At 41.8% G+C, this 20,152-nt stretch overlaps 1 protein-coding gene across 2 annotated transcripts in view; it reads right to left on the bottom strand.

Moving 5' to 3' along the window:
* The window catches only part of COL27A1 (collagen type XXVII alpha 1 chain), a 592,361-nt gene that overhangs the window by 99,877 nt on the left and 472,332 nt on the right, over window positions 1-20,152 (bottom strand). For both annotated transcript variants that reach the window (XM_089692938.1, XM_089692937.1), the window contains exons 42-46: window positions 19,006-19,062; window positions 17,672-17,725; window positions 6,426-6,479; window positions 4,611-4,664; window positions 909-962 (exon numbers count right to left, since the gene is read on the bottom strand). In XM_089692938.1, coding sequence (XP_089549064.1) covers window positions 909-962; window positions 4,611-4,664; window positions 6,426-6,479; window positions 17,672-17,725; window positions 19,006-19,062 — 273 coding nt within the window. The remainder of the gene's footprint in view (window positions 1-908; window positions 963-4,610; window positions 4,665-6,425; window positions 6,480-17,671; window positions 17,726-19,005; window positions 19,063-20,152) is intronic.

Below are 20,152 nucleotides of genomic sequence, written 5' to 3' on the forward strand. Positions count from 1 at the left end.
TGAACATGAAAATCAGTGCAAAATTTGTTAGACATGCATTTCTTTTGAATTTTTGTTGCTTTTTTGTCTCTCAGTGTTACAATACACCTACCATTCAATTTTTAGACTGATCATTTCTTTGTGAGTGGGTAAGCATTCAAAATCAGCAGGGGATCAAATAAAATTTTTTAAAGTGAAGGGCATCAATTCTTCTAATTCAATTCTATGTACACCTTTATTTCTTTTTTTTAAAAGGAACTCAGCAGGTTGTAATCCCAAACATCCAGAAAAACTAACCACAGTCTTTCAGTGGATTAAGGCTGTCTCAGTTGCTTCTGTCTCTGCATGTAATCCCAGAAAGACTCAATGATTTTAAGATCAGGGCTCTCTGGAGGCCATACCATCTCTTCCAGGACTCTTGTTTTCGCTGAAGACAGTTCTTTAAAGTCTGTGGCTGCAAGTTTGTAGTTTCCAGTATTGAGAAGACCATTTATTCTTACCAAATACCCAACAATGTGTGCAGAAATTAGGCCCCAGACATGGATGAAGCTCCACCATACTTCACTTTTCCCTGCAGACTCTCATTCTTGCATGGCTTGTTTATCTGTGTGGGCTGATGTGAACAGACCCTTGTATGCAAGTATAGTTGGAATAATTGATGCTGTTTTAATAGCAAAGGGTGAATGCAACAAACATTGATAAGATTTAAGTTTTTTTTATGCACTTTGTAGAATGTTAATTGATAAATAAAAGCCATTAGCTTAATTCTTTTTGAAAGCCTGTTCATTTTAAACAAGTTCCTAAAACATTAACAGTACTGTATGTATAAAAATTGTGTGTATATATAAATACATACACGCACACACAGTACGTATTTGGCTGAAAGGCAGAGCATGTGAACATCACACTGTTGAAAACTCAGAACTTACAGGCGGTCCTCGAGCTCCAGGTTCCCCTGGTTTTCCTGGCTTGCCTTTTGTTCCCTATAAAACAACAGAAAAATTAACTGAAATCTGGATTAATTTCACATCTGGCTAAAATCTACATTTTGTTCCTTTATGTAGCAAGTGACCAGGACACCTAGTTCCGGATGTCAGCAGTGCACTCAATGGAATGATATTATTCCATGTATTTAGTCTTCAGCCACTGACCTGTTGCCATCTCACTGCATGATTTACTGACTTTGATTTCATTTACACTGTTTATTGTCACCTGTACTGTGTCCTTTATATATAACTGTATCATCTCTCCATGTGCTGGCAGTCATGCTGATGGAGTAAAACTGAAGAAAAGAAAGTGAGCACAACTTTGAAATATTAGCCCTTGGCAATCAATCACCACACGCTATAAATGATATTTCCATTGTTTGCACATTTTTGTTTCTCCAGTTTTATTGTATCAGCCTCAAACACTTTTTTTTGTGTTTGAATTCCAGTGTTTTTCATGGAAGAAAATTATTCCAAAGGTTACGATTTGTAAAACTCATTCTTGCCCATATTTAAACAATGTCAATTATAAAGCAGCTAAATCTGTTCTGGAGATACATTCTAAAAACTGATAAAGACTTTTCATCCATTTTTGGCCAAATTTACACCAATAATTTTACTTCCCCTGAAACACACAGTAATTTTTAAACATTTGTTACTGCAGCATCATAATTTTCTATGCCCAACTTTGTAAAACTTTTTTCAGCCAATCCAGTTACATCAGGTCTTTAGGGCCATAATAAAGTGTAATGATGCCTTCTAACAAAACCAGTAGGGTCTCTCTAATCTCTATCTCAAAGAAGGGGAAAACAAAGTGGTGGGAGGAGGAAAGTCTGGTCACATGTGACTGGCCTCCCATCCTTTCACAGAATGTTTTTTACAGCGTTATGCAAAGGACGTTCTGTAGGACACAGCAGGCTGTATACACCTAGCCAGCATTTTATGCTTGATTGGTAAAATGCAGGCACCGTGTCCAGTGTGCAGTGGAGAGTGGCTAGCTATTTTTGCTCTTATAAATAGGCCCCTGAGTGTTTTCACAGCAATCAAAAGAAGTTTGTGAGTTATATATGCATTAATTTTATCCAAATGTAACAGTCAAATGCCATTGCCACCTGCATAAATTACTGAGTTGCCAGATATTGCTGGATGCCTTGGACTCAATAGCATCTGCATAGTCTTCCCCATCTACGCCCTTGAACTACATTTTTGTTTAGTCCACGAATTCTGCTTTTACAGTGGCAGAATAAAGGGGACAAACTCATCAGCAATTAAAAAGAGGTTTTCTAGGAACTTTTCCTCATCAAACTCACCACCACCTGGCTAATAGTTCCGAGAGACAAGACCCTTCCCAACATATCACTAGAAGAATATTTTTTGATGTAGTGAATACTAAATACTCTTGGTAAAGGAAAAGATAACGAACAGATAGGAAAACTGGATTTTTCCCCTTCTCTAAGTTTACTGAAGGACACAACTCTCTATTCTTGACCATAGGGTTAGACCACCATCTACAGGACTAGGCAGAAAAAGAACACAGCACCGCCTATGGGCAATTCTAACTGTTATATATACTATCCCTGCTATAGGCAAGCTACTTACAAAGCAGTGTAAGAAGATAAAAAAAAAAACACAAGAGGGGTGGGTGCTTTGTCTGAGAATGAACTTCGAGAAAAGGAATTTATGGTGAGTAACAAAAAAATCCCATTTTCTCTTACATTCATTGATGGACACAGCTCTTCTATTCTTGACCATAAGGACGTCCCAAAGCAGCGCCTCAGTGAGGAGTGGATAAACTGGGACACCAAGGAAAATAAGCAAACCACCCACACAAACTCCCTCCCGGAGAAAAAGGAACTGTAAGCAGTGGCCAGTAACCTTGCAGCAAAAGGAAGCACCCAGACATGAGAACACAGCAACCTAGTAAGCGTTTGTAAAGGTGTGCACATACGTCCAAGTTGCTGCCTAGTAAACCCAAGACACAGACGCTCAATGTCCGAATGTCCAAGTTGCACCATACGCTCTGAAGGAGTGTGCTGAGATGGGGAAGGGGGAGTCCAACACCTAATAGTAGACACCCGAACAATTGTCTGCCGAGTCCCTCAGGAAATAGGGGCAGAGAAGGCCACAAAGCCGATTGAGATCACCAAAGAAAAAAAAAAAAAGGCCATGGGACCAAAGGCCCAGTGGGGAACTAGATCCATAATCTAGAAGCACTAGGCAGAAATGACTGGCTTGCCAATAGAAGGGAGGGGGTTAATACCAGCTAGGACTGCCCATAGGTGGTGCTGTGTTCTTTTTCTACCTAGTGTCCTACTCCTGCAACCTTATAGTTAAAAATAGAAGAGCTGTTCCCATAAAACTAAGGTTAGAGAAATTGCAAGTCTGACATGCTGGTTGGGTAAAAATCCAATTAAAGGACATCTAAAAGAGAAACAGAAATTACATTTGTTTTGAACATGCTGGTTGACTGTTTAACATACCAGGTCACTGATTCAGAACACGCTTATAATTAGGGACATCTGACTACTCTCACTTTCCTGACCTGCATACCTGTTCTGGGTTCAGGTAGTATTGAATGGAGGGGGTTCTCTCATGACAGAAACCTTTCACAAACCTGGCACCATGGACTGCCGTTAGGCCTCACTGAACGGCTGCCGACAAGGGGGTATCTCCGGGCTTCCTGTAGGTCGAAGGGGACCCGTCAGGTAGGCTATGCGGGGACCGCATGATTTCTAACAGTGGCCCTGCCTCACTGTTCAGGAACAGAGCATAAAATCAATGGGGGATAGCAGAGAAGTCATATGTTCCCCCATACCCAAAAGGTAATTTTGTGAAGTGAAGCATGTACTTGCACCTTTATAGTGTCTTCTATGTAACCAACGTGTCACTTTGTCTTGTATTGGCAAAGGAAAATTTTAGCTTTAAAATAAACCTGTGAGTAGTATACACTTTCTCTTTTTTTGGCCTCCATTGTTTTCCTATGTTACACCTAAACCTTCCTCAGCCTAACCATGCAGCATTGTTATTGTAATGTACGAACTATGCTGAAGCACACATTACTAGAGGTCTTAAATATTTTGACACTTGTACTAAAATCTTACACCAAGCACAGCTTCTCCCATCTCTGCCTGTCTCCTCAACAGCATAACACCTACCATTAAAAGAAAGGCGTGTGTGAATCCCTTGGAACCATGAAGTTCTAAATGAATTATTGCTGGTCCATAATTTACTGCTGCTGATGCCAATATAACGGTGTATACAATATGTATGAAAGCAAACATAACTGTATTACTCATATCAATGTATTTCTTTAACTTAAAGGAGAATTATGAAGTTATAAAACCGATTGGCGTTGCAGACCGAGCTGGCTATTGTCAAAAGGGGTGCTGGAAGAAGATCCTCCTGAGAAAAAAAAAAACCTGAGTACTTCTCCACCTGCTGTTTATTTGTAGGTTTCACTAATTTGCTACTGCAGCAAGGTAAAGGAGGGCTATTAAGGGGAAGAGCTGACATGCGAGTGAGAGCCCAGTCCCGTAAATCTTTGACTATGAGTTTGGATGCAGCAATTTTTTCTTTTTCTTTTTAACTCAGACAGGTACTTAAAAGGCTACCATTTCCAATGTACAAGAAACTAGAAAAACATACCACAATGCCTTTGGATCCTTTTAAGCCTTGAAAACCTGGTTGTCCAGAATGTCCCTGCAAAAAAAAACAAAACAAAAAAAAAACATTTATTGCTGGAGATTCCAAAAAAATAATATGGAGAATAAAGTAATAGACATTTGGATTGAAGCACACCTATTTTAATTATCACCCTCTTTTTGTCCATTTACCAAATAAACAATATCCCATTTTACTGTGACTTAAGGAAGACGTGTCATTTAGGTGCAAAATACACCACTGACCCTCACAAATTTCATATAACTTCAACTGTATGTATCACTGGATCTAGTCACTGGTTTTCACCAATGGCAACCAATGATTATGTCTGAATGGGTAAAGTGAGAGTGTCTCTTCAATCATTTGACGCCCGGCCTATGGCCGAATGGCATCCGGAAAAATGTATTAGCTTTCCGGGAGGCCGCCATATGGCGTCCTCCTGCACATCCGCAGTTAACGCGCATGCAGAACCTCGGACACGGCCAATGACAGATCTGAGTACCGGCCCCTGTTGCAGGTACCATGTGACCTGCTGTGACCAATAACAGCAGGTCACATGACAGTTGTATACAATGGATGGCTTCATTCATGCCATCCATTGTATACTAGTGTCTAGCTGTGAATGGTCACAGCTAATCACATGCACATGTCATGTGATTAGATGTGGCCAAATCACAGCTAAGCACAAACAAAAAAAAACAAAAACCCTGAATGAATCGATGTCATTCAGGTAAATGCTTGCTTATAGCAAAGTAATTCTTTGCTATAAGCAAATTGTGTAAAAAAAAAAAATACTGATCACTTCCCCAAAGTAGTACAATGTTACTATGGTAACATTGTACTACTTTGGACATAGTGAAATATGAAAAAAAAAATCTTAAAAAAAATAATAAAGTAATAAACCAGTCGGTGTCCCTGATCACCGCTATGCCAGTTATATGATGACGCTGTACTGCACTGGTGACAGTATGTAAAAAAAAAAATAGTGAAAATAATTTTTTTTATTTTTTCATTTTCCGAAAAGTTATGACAAAAAAAATACACCTTCAAAAAACTCGCCATGCCTCTTATGAAGTACGTCGGACTGTCTACTCTGCAAAAAGGGGTCATTTGGGGGATACCTGTACTACTCTGATATTCTTGGACCTCAAGAAATTAGATTGGCTGTCAGTACTTCAGGATTGATCAATATTCAGATCTATCCCATAGTTTGTGAACTCTATAACTTTCCTACAAACTAAATAATACATCCTAATTTGGATTAATTTTTACCAAAGACATGTAGTAGAATACATCTCGGCCTAAATTTATGAAGAACAATTATTTATTTGCAAACTTTTATAACAGAAACAAAGAAAAACGTGTTTTTTTTTTCAAAATTTTCGGTCTTTTTTTGTTAATTTAGCAAAAAATAAAAACCCAGCGATGATTAAATACCACCAAAAGAAAGCTCTAATTGTGTGAAGAAAATTTTAGTTTGGGTACAGTATTGTATGACCGCGCAATTGTCATTAAAAGTGTGAGAGCGCTGAAACCTGAAAAATGGCCTGGGCAGGAAGGTGTAAAATTGCCCGGTATTGAATTGGTTAAACTGACAATTATAACTTGATTATACAATCTCTGTACATTCTCGGTTACAATTAACCAAAATGTGAGGGCCTACTGGATCAATTCATCCAGTCTTTTAAGGCAGGCCCTCACACTTCGCAGCTGTCTGATCCAAGGGGGATCGTCCAATCAGACTGTAACATGTACACCGCCAACGGTGAGGTTTACAAGCCAACAGTGACAATTCCTTACCGGTAAACCTTGTTGCCCTGGTTTTCCTCTAGGGCCCTCTGGTCCTTCTTGGCCCTGCATTTAAGTAAAATATGGTTAATGATATATTAGGCCTAAAACCTCATCAATATTTTTCAGATTTAGAATAATATAGAACTACATCGGTCTGTTCTTAGCTTGCAATAAACCTTACTTAGTCATCGAAGTTGGTTGTCAGACGTTTTTATTACTCATGTGGTTTAATGGCACCTTTCAGCATGAAATGTTTAAAGTGTAACCCCAGACACATTTTTAAAAATTTTGTAGAGTGTAGAAGGGTTAGCGTTTTGGGGATTTTATTGCTGTCCAAGATTTCTTTGTCTTTGTGGAGATTTCTCATTACTTCTTGTTTCCATCACAAACTTGTTAACTAAATAGGAGGGTAAAACGCTAATGGAGACACTTATGGAACCAAAAAGCTGACTGGGGTTCTAGGTCTGCCCTACTTTGATACAAAATAATGTTTTTTAATTGTTGCCTGTTTACTTCTTGGATATTTTCCCTTACTTCCTGTCCTCGTAACACTACAGGAAAATCTCCCCCAATGAGGTCACAGAGAGTAGTAAAAACTGCCAGGGATTCGAACCCTTCCTCACTCTACCCAATCTCTGGAACAGGAGGTGATAGCAAAAAATGTATAGGGTCCCAATCCTTCCTATTCTATCCAAAACTATCTAAAATAAAGTTTTGGCTGCACATACACTTTAAGTACGCATAATCTGCTGCCATCAGTTAAAAACATTTGAAAATGAGCAATGAGATATAATGCTTCATTTACAGCGGATAAAATAAGTATTGAACACGTCACCATTTCTCTCAGTAACTATATTTCGGGTACCAAAAAGCTTTTATTGGAACAGTTTTAGAGCGTACAACGTGTAACCAATAACAAAAATACAGTTCAAAATATAATATGTTAGAGTGGTTCAACCATTAAATTAAAAAAAAGTTTCTTGAAGCTAACCTACTATGCTGAAGTTCAATAAAGATCACATACAAGTAATCAGTGAATATATTTCTAAAAGGTGATATTGACATGAAATTTTCACATGTTGGTAACAACCCATGCAATCCATATATACAAAGAAGCCAAAACAAAAAAGTTCAGAAATTAGGTTATGTGTAATAAAAAGGAATGAAACAGGGAAAAAAGTATTGAACACATGAAGAAAGGAAGGTGCAAAAAAAGCATGGAAAAAAAAAGACACCAGCTGAAATCTATCAGTAATTAGAAAGCAATCCTGCCCCTTGTAAGTGCAAATTAATATCAGCTGGTTCAGTCTCAACAGATGGCCTCATTGGTCTCATTACCAAGATGTCACACAAAAAATGGGTAAAACCAAAAAGCTCTCTCAAAACGTTTGCAACCTTATTGTTGCAAAACATACTGATGGCATTGGTTACAGAAGGATTTCTAAACTTCTTAATGTTCCAGTGAGCACTGTTGGGGCCATAATCTGGAAGTGGAAAGGATATCAATTCATCATAAACCAGCCATGACCAGGTGCTCCTCGAAAGATTTCTGACAGAGAAGTGAAAAGAATTAACAGAACAGTTGTCCAAGGGCCAAGGAACACTTGTGGAGAGCTTCAGAAAGACTTGTAATTGCAGGCGCAATTTTTTTCAAAGAAAACAATAAGTAATACAACCAACCGCCATGGCCTGTATGCATGCTCACCACACAAGACTCCAATGCTGAAGAAAAGTTGAAGCTCATTTAAAGTTTGCTGCACAACATTTAGATAAGCCTGTGAAATACTGGAAGAATAAAGTCTGTTCAGATCAGACCAAAACTGAAATCTTTGGTTGAGTGTGATAGAGGACCTAGTTGATGGTGAATGTGATGACGCTGAAGCATTATGGGTGAAACTGCACATGGGGGTGCATACTACAAAGGTATGAGGTAATGAAGAGGTGGAGACTCGGCTCCTTGCACTGATCGAAAGGGCTGCAAGGGCTGGGAAAGTGATAATAATGGGGGATTTTAACTACCCAGAAATTGACTGGAGAAATGGTACTACAGCAACAGTTAAAGGGCAAAAATATATAAACCTACTACAGGACAATTTTATGGTACAGTTCATAGAGGCACCAACTAGGAATGATACTCTGCTGGACCTGGTAATCTCAAACTATGCAGAGCTTATTATGAATGTCAATATAAAAGAACATCTGGGTAGCAGTGACCATAACATGATTTCATTTGTTAGCTGTAAACAACAAGCACATACAGGAAAAATAAAAACGCTCAACTTTAAGAGAGTAAATTTGCCAAGGCTGAGAGCTGCTCTCCAAGACTTAGACTGGGAGGGAATATTGGCATCAACGAACACAACACGGAAATGCAAATTCTTCAAAAAGACTGTATCTGAGCACACTGCAAAATATATTCCCATGGGCAACAAGTTTAAAAGGCAAAAATTCACAACCTATGTGGCTTATGGCCAAAGTTAAAAAAGATAGCAGGACCAACCCCAAAACATTCTTCAAATATAATAATAGTAAAAAGGACAGGTACAAGCATGCAAGCCCTTTACAAAATAATACATAATAATGGGTGACTGGGGACAAGGAGAAGGCAAATTTATTAAATACCTTCTTCAGCTCTGTGTATACAAAGGAGCATGGGGGAGCTCTTGTCCATAATGGGCATGGTATTGACAAAGTTCCAGATGATCCACGTTGGCTCACAATTGATATGATCCAGAAATATTTAGACAGAAATAAAGGCGAGTAAAGCACCTGGACCGGAAGGCATACACCCACGGGTCCTTAAAGAATTGAGCTCTGTCATTTCAAAGCCATTGTTTCTAATTTTTAGGGACTCTTTAATGACTGCATAGTACCACTGGATCGGCGTAAGGCCAATGTGGTGCCAATATTTAAAAAGGAGTCAAAATCTTTACCAAGTAATTATAGACCTGTTAGTTTAACGTCTATAGTTGGGAAGATACTGGAGAGTTTAATAAAAGACCGCATAGATGAGTTTTTGCTGGAAAAAAAATATTTTAAGCAATAGACAGCAGGAATTCACGAAAGACAGAAGTTGTCAAACAAATCTGATTTCTTTTTATGAGGAGATAAGCAAAACCTTGGACAGAGGGGTGCCGATGGATGTGGCATACTTGGATTTTGCAAAAGTGTTTGACACAGTTCCCCACGCATGGCTAATGTGTAAGGTAAAGTCTACAGGTTTGGAAAAATCTGTATGTAGATGGGTAGAAAACTGGCTAAAAGATTGTATTCAGGGAGTAGTGGGTAATGATTCATACTCTGAATGGTCTAGGATTGTCAGTGGTGTACCCCAAGATTCATTGTTGGGACTCTTACTTTTTAACATATTTATAAATGATATATTATATAGGGTCTGGGATTATAAATACTGTTTCAGTCTTTCCAGATGACACCAAGCTGTGCAGTGGAATAACGTCCTTACAGGATGTCTCCAAATTACAAGCCGACCTCAATGCACTGTTTAATTGGGTAACTATGTGGCAAATGAGGTTTAATGTTGATAAATGTAAGGTTATGCACTTGGGGGCTAAGAATATACATGCATCATACATACTAGGGGGGTACAACTGGGGGAATAAGTGGTGGAGAAGGATCTGGGAGTTCTGGTAGATCACAAGCTTAATAATGGCATGTAATGCCAAGCTGCGGTTTCTAAAGCGAACAAAGTCCTCTCTTATATTAAAAGAGGTATAGACTCCAGAAAGAGAGATATCATATTACTCCTGTACAAATCATTAGTAACACCTCATCTGGAATATGCAGTTCAGTTTTGGGCACCTGTCAGATACCGCCTGACATTACCTCTAGCAATCCACAGGACAGGATTCCCCAGAGCGCGTAGTCTAAGCCCCAGTCTGCTTGTTCACCAGAGCCACTGAGGGTGGGGATGGACTTGGAGCAGACAGTGACCAGGTCGCGACCCCTGAGTACACCCACCCATGGTAGAGGGATCCGCCAGAGGTATATACTTGGTAGAGAGCCTGACGTGAAGAGGCGGAAAGGCCTGAGCAGTGATAACTGGATCCGTGCGGGACGGATGGATGGCAGAGTGGTAAGCGTGGTCAGACGAGCCGGTTCGGTAACAGAGGGGTCAGCACGGTACAAGGCAGCAGGCAAAGAGTAGTCAGGTCACTTTCTGGGTTCGGTAACAGGAGTTCAGATCAATAAGAATATCCAGGAGAATTATAGACATTTATTGCATACTTAACAACATCCCTACTGAAAGTTGATTGGCATATACTGTTGACAGATGTATCACTTAATCCACCTTATTAGCTTTGTACCTCATGCACTAACAACCTGCTCTTTTTGTTTCTTCTCTTTCTTGCATTAATATATTTTTCTATATTGTGCTTTTCAGAAGTGCCTTGTTTCTACTGTATCATTTGTAAATGTACTGTTGTTTTACAGTCTACTTTCCTATAATAAAATCGTTTGTAAACAAAAAAAAGAATATCCAGGAGAGTAGTCAAACGAGCCAGGGGTCAGAGCAGGGGATAGTCAGCAGAGGTCAGGATCAAGCAGGGTCGGCAACAAGTCAATCAGCAGATACACAGGAACAGGATAAATAGGGCGCCCTGCGCCGTCATTGGTGCCAGGCGCGCATCCACGAATGCGAGTGCGCATGCGTGGCCGCCGCAGGCCGGGTCCTAGCGCCAACGGATTAGGGTGCATTGGCGTTCTGCGCATATCCGTGTGCCGCTGCGCTTGCTGACATTGCCCCCCTTACGGGCATCCTCTGGGTGCCCAACTGATCTCTCCTCCGTGGGTGGTTACGATAGAACTCCCGGACAAGTCTAGGGGCGTGAACATTTTAGGCCGGTTCCCACTAATTCTTCTCAGGACCATAACCCTTCCATTTAATAAGGAACTGTGTCTGGCTGCCCCTTTTCCTGCAATCTATGATTGCTTCAACTTCAAATTCCTCTTGTTCGTTAATGGTTACAGCCTCCGGAGGTCTAGACCTTCGATCAGGGAAGGGATCTGGCATTGCTGGCTTTAGTAGCGACACGTGGAAGACTGGGTGAATCTTAAAGGTTCCTGGAAGTGTAAGTTCATACGCCACTTCGTTGATTTTCTGTTTCACCCGGAATGGACCCATAACTTCGGCCCCAGGACATGACATCTTTAAATTAGTAGTTGCTAGCCAGACATGATCCCCCGGTTGCAGGATTAGTTCACCTCTTCTTCTCCTATCAAAAGCCCTTTTACTGTCCTCCTGGGCCTTCACAATAGCTTCTTGAAGCACTTTGTTGTTGGCAGAAAAAAAACTCAGCATATTTTGTGTAGCAGGAACTGGGCTTTCAGGAATCAGATCAGGTAAAAACGTGGGGTGGAACCTGTAATTAGCAAAAAATGGGGATTGCCCCGTAGCAGAATAATTTGCGTTATTGTACGCAAATTCAGCCAATGCGCCAGCCAATCGTCCTGGAGAAAAGATGTATAGCATCTCAGGTACTGCTCCAACGTCTGGTTCGTCCTTTCTGTCTGCCCATTTGTCTGTGGGTGGTAGGCGGATGAGAAGGACAGTCTGATTCCCAAAACCTTGCATAACGCTCTCCAGAATTTTAATGTAAACTGGACCCCCCGGTCTGAGACAATGTCTTCTGGAATTCCATGAAGCCTTACCACTTCTTTCACAAACATTTGTGCCGTTTCCAGAGCGTGTCCCCCTCCAGCAGATACCTCCACTCTTCCAGTGCCGTCTTGATAGCCAAGAGTTCCCGGTCCATAATGTCATAATTTCTTTCTGCTGACGTGAGTTTTCTTGAAAAGAACGCCACTGGGTGCATGAGTTCTTTGGTACCTTTTCTCTGAGACAGGATGGCCCCCACTGCGTTCTCAGAAGCACCGACTTCCAGAATATATGGTAGGGAGGAATCTGGGTGACTAAGAATAGGGGCTGTAGTAAATAGCTCCTTCAGGGTCTCAAATGCTGCTTGTGCCTCGGGTGTCCACCGGAAACGGACCCCCTGCTTGGTGAGCTGGGTAATGGGAGACACGAAAAGTTCCTGATGAACTTCCTGCAAAACCTATGAAGCAATGCACGCCCTTCTTTTCCGTGGGTACTGGCCATTCTAAAATTGCCGAGACCTTCTAGGGATCCATCGCAACTCCCGTGGTGGAGATGATCAGCCCCAAAAACGCAATGCTACGCTGCTCGAAGCTGCATTTGTCAGCTTTAGCATACAACCCGTGTTGGCGTAGATGTTCCAACACACTTTTGACATGACCCCTATGGGTTTCCAGGGAAGAGGAGAAGATCAAGATATCATCTAAGTAAATGACCACGAAAATGTCTAGATAGTCTCTAAATACATCATTTATAAAGTGTTGGAACGTGGCTGGGGCATTGCAAAGTCTAAAAGGCATGACAAGGTACTCAAAGTGCCCAAATCTAGTACGAAATGCGGTCTTCCACTCGTCCCCCTCCCTTATGCGGACCAGGTTATACGCGCCCCTCAAATCCAATTTGGTAAACACTACTGCTGACTTTAACCTTTGGAATAGTTCTGGAACCAAAGGAAGTGGGTAACGATTCTTTATCGCAATCTTATTTAAGTCACGATAATCTATACAGAGTCTTAGGGACTTGTTTTTTTTCTCAACAAAGAAGACTCCAGCTGGCGATGTGGAGGGGCGGATGAATCCTTTTTGGAGGTTCTCCTTGAGTACCCCCAGTTCCCGCTCGGATAGGGGGAATATCCATCCGAAAGGGATCTCAGATCCGGGTAGGAGGTGGATGGGACAGTCGTAGGTTCGGTATGGAGGAAGAATGTCTGCCCCTCGTTTACTAAATACGTCAAGGTAGTTGTGGTAGGCCGGGGGAATGACTTGGATTAGCTCGGCGTCTCCATCTATACATAGGAGGGACTGGGGAGCCGAGAAGGTCGGGGCGGAACAATGTTCCTGGCAATAAGGTGATTGAAACTGGATGGACCCAGTTTCCCAATTAATCTGGGGATTGTGTGCCCGCAACCAAGGGAGCCCCAAAATAACTGGGAATAGAGGGGATGCAATGGCATCCAGACGGAGGAACTCCCGATGGTGGCCAGCCACCGTAGTACAGATAGGTGGGGTCTCCCGGTCCACTAACCCCAACTTAATACGTGACCCATCAGCCAAAAAGATGTTCAGCCCACATTCCCTTGTCTGGAGGGGGATCTTTTGTTGAGTGGCAAAATCTATATCAACGAAACAACTACATGCCCCGGAATCAATGATTGCTGTTGCTGACATGGTTCTTCCTGGGAGCTGGAAGAAAACAGGTATGGCTAAGTAATTGGAATGGTTAGAACAATTAGAGGATACAGCGGAAAAAACGGAAGCACACTTACTCAGTTTCGCTGGGCAAGAACGTACCACATGACCTGCTTCTCCACAATAGAGACAGAGGTTATTCACCCGTCACCTCTGGCGTTCCTCGACTGACAATGATGGTCGTGCCAATCCAAGCTGCATGGGTTCTGGCATGTCATCAGACTCCAAGTTCCGGCTTCCTCCTGGCAGAGATTAGACTGGAGCACGGGGGAGTACCCATGTAGGTCTCTGACCCTGGCTGGACCGCTCTACTCTGCGTTCCCGCAGTCTGCGGTCGATCTGGATGGCCAGAGTGATGAGATTCTCCAAGGAGTCGGGTAGGCCCACCCTGGCTAACTCATCCTTAAGGGATTTGGAAAAGCCCATGTGGAATTGGTGGCGTAGCGCGGCATCATTCCACTGGGTGTCCCCCATCCAGCGTCTGACCTCTGAAGCATACTCCTCCGCTGCCCGGCGGCCCTGTCTGAGAAAGTACAGAGCCGTTTCTGCGGAGGCTGCCTGCTGCGGGTCATCCTATAGGACTGCCATCGCATTAAAGAAATCTGTTACAGTCTCTAGATGGGGATCGTGGGTCTCCATTAGTCGGTGATCCCAGCCCTGGGGTTCGTCCTGGAGTAGTGAAACGATGAACCCCACCTTCACCGATTCAGTGGAAAATGTCCGTGGCTGCAGGTTAAAATACAGCTGGCACGCGTTCCGGAGGGCCCTGAATTTAGCTCGATCCCCGCTAAAATGTTCCGGCAATGGTACGCGGGGTTCCGGTGGAGGCAACGAGAATACTGCTCTGGCGGGAGGTTCTGAAGGCTCTCCGGCTGCAGAAGGAGTAACCGGGATCTGGGACGGAGCGGCTGGTGTGGCTAACGTCTGGATACGGTTCTCGAGGTGCGTGTACTCCTCCTGTAGCGTTTTGATGGCTTGGGTTAGAGCCGCCAGATGTTAACATATGTCCTCCAGTGGGGATAGTCCTCTTCCAGGCTCCGTCATGGCCATATGGTTCTGCCAGATACCGCCTGACGTTACCTCTAGCAATCCACAGGACAGGATTCCCCAGAGCACGGAGTCTAAGCCCCAGTCTGCTTGTTCACCAGAGCCCCTGATGGTGGGGATGGACTTGGAGCAGACAGTGACCAGGTCTCGGCCCCTGGGTACACCCGCCCGTGGTAGAGGGATCCGCCAGAGGTATATACTTGGTAGAGAGCCTGACGTGAAGAGGCGGAAAGGCCTGAGCAGTGATAACTGGATCCGTGCGGGACGGATTGATGGCAGAGTGGTAAGTGTGGTCAGACAGGCCGGTTCAGTAACAGAGGAGTCAGCGCGGTACAAGGCAGCAGGCAAAGAGTAGTCAGGTCACTCGCCGGGTTCGGTAACAGGAGTTCAGATCAATAGGAATATCCAGGAGAGTAGTCAAACGAGCCAGGGGTCAGAGCAGGAGATAGTCAGCAGAGGTCAGGATCAAGCAGGGTCGGCAACAAGTCAATCAGCAGATACACAGGAACAGGATAAGTAGACCATACGGCAACTAGTGTCTGTGCAGAGCTGGTTTAAATAGGGTGCCCTGCGCCGTCATTGGTGCCAGGCGCGCGTCCGCGAATGTGAGTACGCATGCGCGGCCGCCGCCCAGGTCCTAGCGCCAGTGGATTAGGGCGCATTGGCGTTCTGCGCATGCGCAGATCTGTGCGCCGACGGGCTTGCTGACAGCACCAATTCAAAAAAACAACATTGGGGAACTGAAGAAAGTACAGAGAAGGGCAACCAAACTGATAAGAGGCACGGAGGAGCTCAGCTATGAGGAAAGATTAGAGGAACTGAATTTATTCTCTCTTGAGAAGAGGAGATTAATATGAGGGATATGATCAACATGTATAAATACATCAGTGGTTCATATGGTCTACTCTGTGTAGAGCTATTCACCCTGAGGTCATCACAGAGGACAAGGGGGCACTCTTTACGTCTGGAGGAAAATAAATTTAATCTCCAAATATGCAAAGGTTTCTTCACAGTAAGAGCTGTGAATATGTGGAACACACTCCCTCAAGAGTGGGTTCTGGCCAACTCAGTGGATTGCTTTAAAAAAGGTCTGGATTCTTTCTTGAATATACAGAATATTACTGGTTACTAACATTTATAGGTCAAGTTGATTCATGGAATATCTGATTGCCTCAAGTGGGATCAGGAAGTATTTTTTTCCCCTGCAGGAGCAAATTTGATCGTGCTTTGCTGGGTTTTTTGCCTTCCTCTGGATCAACTATGGGTATAGGATTATAACTTTTTTTTTTTTATGGTTGACCTGGATGGAGTTTTGTCTTTTTTCAGCCAGACTAACTATGTAACACCATGTTTGGAGGTCAAATGGCACTGCACATCATCCCAAAATCACCACATCAACAGTGACGTTTGGAGATGGGAACATCATGGTGTGGGGCTATTTTTCTGCATATGGTACTTGCAAACTTCACGACATTGAAGGAAGAATGAATGGAAAAATGTACCAAGACATTCTTGATAAAAATCTGCTGCCATCTATCACGATGATGAAGATGAGACAGGGGTGGATATTTCAGCAAGACAATGATCCCAAACACAAAGCCAAGTAAACTCTCAATTGGTTTCAAAGAAAGAAAATAAAGCTGCTAGAATGGACCAGCCAATCACCTGACTTAGATCCTATAGAAAATCTATGGAAAGAACTAAATATCAGAGTTCATAGAAGAGGCCTATGGAACCTTTAAGATTTGAATGGGCCAAAATCAAGCCTGAACAATGCATGCGACTAGTTTATTTATACAGGAGGCATCTTGAAGCTGTCATTACCAACAAAGGATTTTGTACGAAGTATTAAATAAATTTCAGTTAGCTTGTTCAATACTTTTTCCTTGTGTCATTCCATTTTATTACACATAACTTAATTTCTGAACTTATTTGTTTTGGTTTCTTTATAGGTATGGATTGCATGGGTTGTTGCCGACGTGGTGAAAATTTCAAGCCAATAGCACCTTTAGAAAAATATTTACTGAGAAAAATGGTGACGTGGGAATATCCCCCTCTCGGGGGATCAGGAAGAATATTTTTTCCCCAGCAGGAGCAAATTGGATCATGCTTTGCTGGGGTTTTTTTTGCCTTCCTCTGGATCAACTGTGGGTATAGGATTATAACTTTTTTTTTTTCTATGGTTGAACTGGATGGACTTTTGTCTTTTTTTCAGCCAGACTATGTGTTCAGTACTTATTTAACCCGCTGTATCTGATAAACCATGAATGCATTTCAGAGGAACTGCCTTTACAAATATCTATATGGCACAGTAACAGCAAGAGCTCATACTTGTAATCTATTTCTAACTTGTTTGTGAAAATACACAAGATTTATTGGAAGAAGGCATTAAAAGCCAAAATAAACTATTTGTGTGGGCATCTTTAATACAAATATTAGTGTAGACATCCACTGGTATTAAAGCAGAATGTATACTAAGAATTGTATGTGCATTTTAGACCAAGAAAAATGTTCTAACTGATTAAGTGATATCTGATTAACATTTAACCATGGGGATTTGGAACTAGAACAGGGTGGTTTTACAAATGTCCATACCTCCTGTCATGTTCCTCGACAACCAACATTTGTCTTGACATTATTATATAACACAAAAAAGCGGTCATACTTGGAGAAGAAAGGGTAGCCTGAAAAGGATACGAATACTAACAATGCATAGTATTTCTACAGACCTATTGTGTCCAGTAACCTTATAAAAGCACACAGTAACATGTCACTTACAGATTTTAAAACATATCAAAAAACAACATATCCTACAGAACGTTCTGTATAACTACAGAAGAACTGCCGATCACTCATAATCATATAGCATTGTGCTCTGGAGAAACCTATCCACAGCTCCAACTTACAGGATATCCAGGATCTCCCGACTCCCCTCTGTCTCCACGATCACCAAGAGGGCCCTTGATAAAAAGAAAAAGATTTACCACGTGATGATTTGGGTAGACTTGGTCTCCATTCAAGATTCTGTGAAAAATGCTACCATATGAGCTGGAGTCTCATTAATCTAAATGGCTTTTCAGTCTTCTGAGGTAAATTAATTAAACTTTCTAAAGATGTTTATTGGCCAGGTTGAACTTTCCAAGCCAGTCTCTATTGTAAGGGACTTGTAACATCTAAAATTCATGCTAAAACATCAATCAAATCGGGCGCAGACATGAATCTTTCATAACTAAGGCTGGTCATACAAAACTCTACAAATTCTTTTGCTCAGCCCCGCAGGCTGAGGAGTGAAATCAATTGATTCACGTATCTACGCTAATATAATGAATGGAGGAATTTTCACCTGCTGGCCATTGTATTCAACAGGCTGCCTGAATACCCAAACAGTGACTGCAACTAGTAGGATTATAAATTCGGATTCTTGTATAATCCCACATGTGACTGGTCCTCTTTAAAGTAGAAAGAAATGTGTCAAAGGTTTTCGAGATTTTTGGCTTCCACGAAATAGCTCCATTGCTCAAAGAGCTAGACAGATTTTGAAGTGAAACACAGCCGAACCTCAGAAAATTACCGGATTTTCAGTATATTTTCATGGTTGGGCTGTGCTGCATTAAAGAAAGCTGAGCAGCTCTCAGCTGACTAGAAACCCAAAGCTTCAACCTGACCCTGAACGTAATAATAGTTAGCAGAGATTATTATTATTCTGAGGTTCTACAACAGCTGATTATTTGACTAAATAGCTAGGATTTAGTCATGTGATCTCTTCTGGTGCAAAGCATCGACCGATATTAATTCTGATCCTGCCTGTCAGAAGATTACATGATTGAGCATGAAGTGGCTGTCTGTGGGAACTAGAGGGCTGTGGTTTTTACTGCTAGGTATTTCAGGGCTGCTGATACCTTTTATGGCTTAATTGGAGGGCAGAAGGGTTTCCTTTCCTGTGGTTTGATTTTCCATAAAGGTAAAAAAGAGCACGGAGCAGTTAAGTGTACTTGTTCATATGTAATGGTAATTGACAACTGATTATCATTTTAGCTACCTATATCTTTGGATGTATTGATCATTGCCGTGGATTTTGGTGAAGGTAAACTTTACATCCTATGCATAATTTGAATTGCCTAGGTTGGTGATTGGTAATTTCTCGTTTACATGGGTATAAGCAAAAAAGAAAGAATTGTCACTAATAAAACTGACAGTAATTACAAATGTGACCTTGTATGACAATAGTAATAAGTCTTACTCTGTCTCCAGGGGGACCGGGTGCACCTTCCATCTTGCCATCCTCTCCCTGTTCTCCCTGCAGAGAAACATCATATGTCATTAAATACATATTACAATGCAATTCCCGTGAAGAGCTGGCAGCATGTTGTAACTGGTAACAGCCTAGGCATCATGCTGTATGCCAGCTAGTTTTGCGGTGCCACTTTTTACATGACCCAGCACACAGCAAGCAGTTAATGTGCCTGAAAGAGCAGCAAGAAAAAAGAAAGTCTAAAGCCAGTTTAGATTATATGAATGAGAAAAAATAGAGCAATGGCAAATGACAAGAAAAAATGCAAGGAAGAGGGGCCAGAAAATAAACATGTGAAGCTCCAAACACACAAGATGAGGAGAGAGAATGACGGCTGTGTTGTACTTGGCAGAAGGCCCACACACATTCATATAGTAAGACAGTGCATCTGGAGAGTTCTGAATGAAGGGAATCGAAAAAGTCACATATATATCTTCCTTTTGTCCATACACATTTGACCATACACATTTGTTGCTCATTTAAACAGAGAACTAAGAAAGTAAACTCCTTTCAATCGATCCAGACTCAGTTTAGGCCAGATTTAATGAAACTGATTCGACTGGCCAGGGCAGAAAATGATCAGTTTGGCATCAATCAGAAGCACTGAGATGATCGGTCATAAATGCAATCATGTTTTCATTGACTGGATTTATGGATTGCCTGGTGGAAACAGAAATAGGATCGATAACTTATGATCATATCGTCCAACTATCATTCAAATTCCACTTCCCTGTGTGTGGCATATTGATCAATTATTTTGTCGACTATTGATCAATTATTACTATTGGTAGAGATCGATCAGAAAAGAAATTGATCGTTTAACAAAGCATGCATGGCCATTATTCGTTTTTTTGAACCAATTAAGTCAAATGCTCTTAGATCTATTTTACCCTGTCACAGCTTTGCTGTTCCTATCTTTATTACCAATTATGGCCTAACTATTTACCTAAATAGGTTACTTTCCATAAGGCTGACCAGTCATTTACACAAATTAGAGGCATATTTTAAGCTCAGCTAAGGCTGACCTGTCATTTACACAAGTTAGAGGCATAAACATTCACAATAAGTGATGCCTACCAATTCACAAGAAAGCAGT

The sequence above is a fragment of the Staurois parvus genome, unplaced genomic scaffold (assembly GCF_062004578.1).
Source record: "Staurois parvus isolate SC_StPar_1 unplaced genomic scaffold, SC_StPar_1.0 ptg000608l, whole genome shotgun sequence".
NCBI classification, from domain to species: domain Eukaryota; kingdom Metazoa; phylum Chordata; class Amphibia; order Anura; family Ranidae; genus Staurois; species Staurois parvus.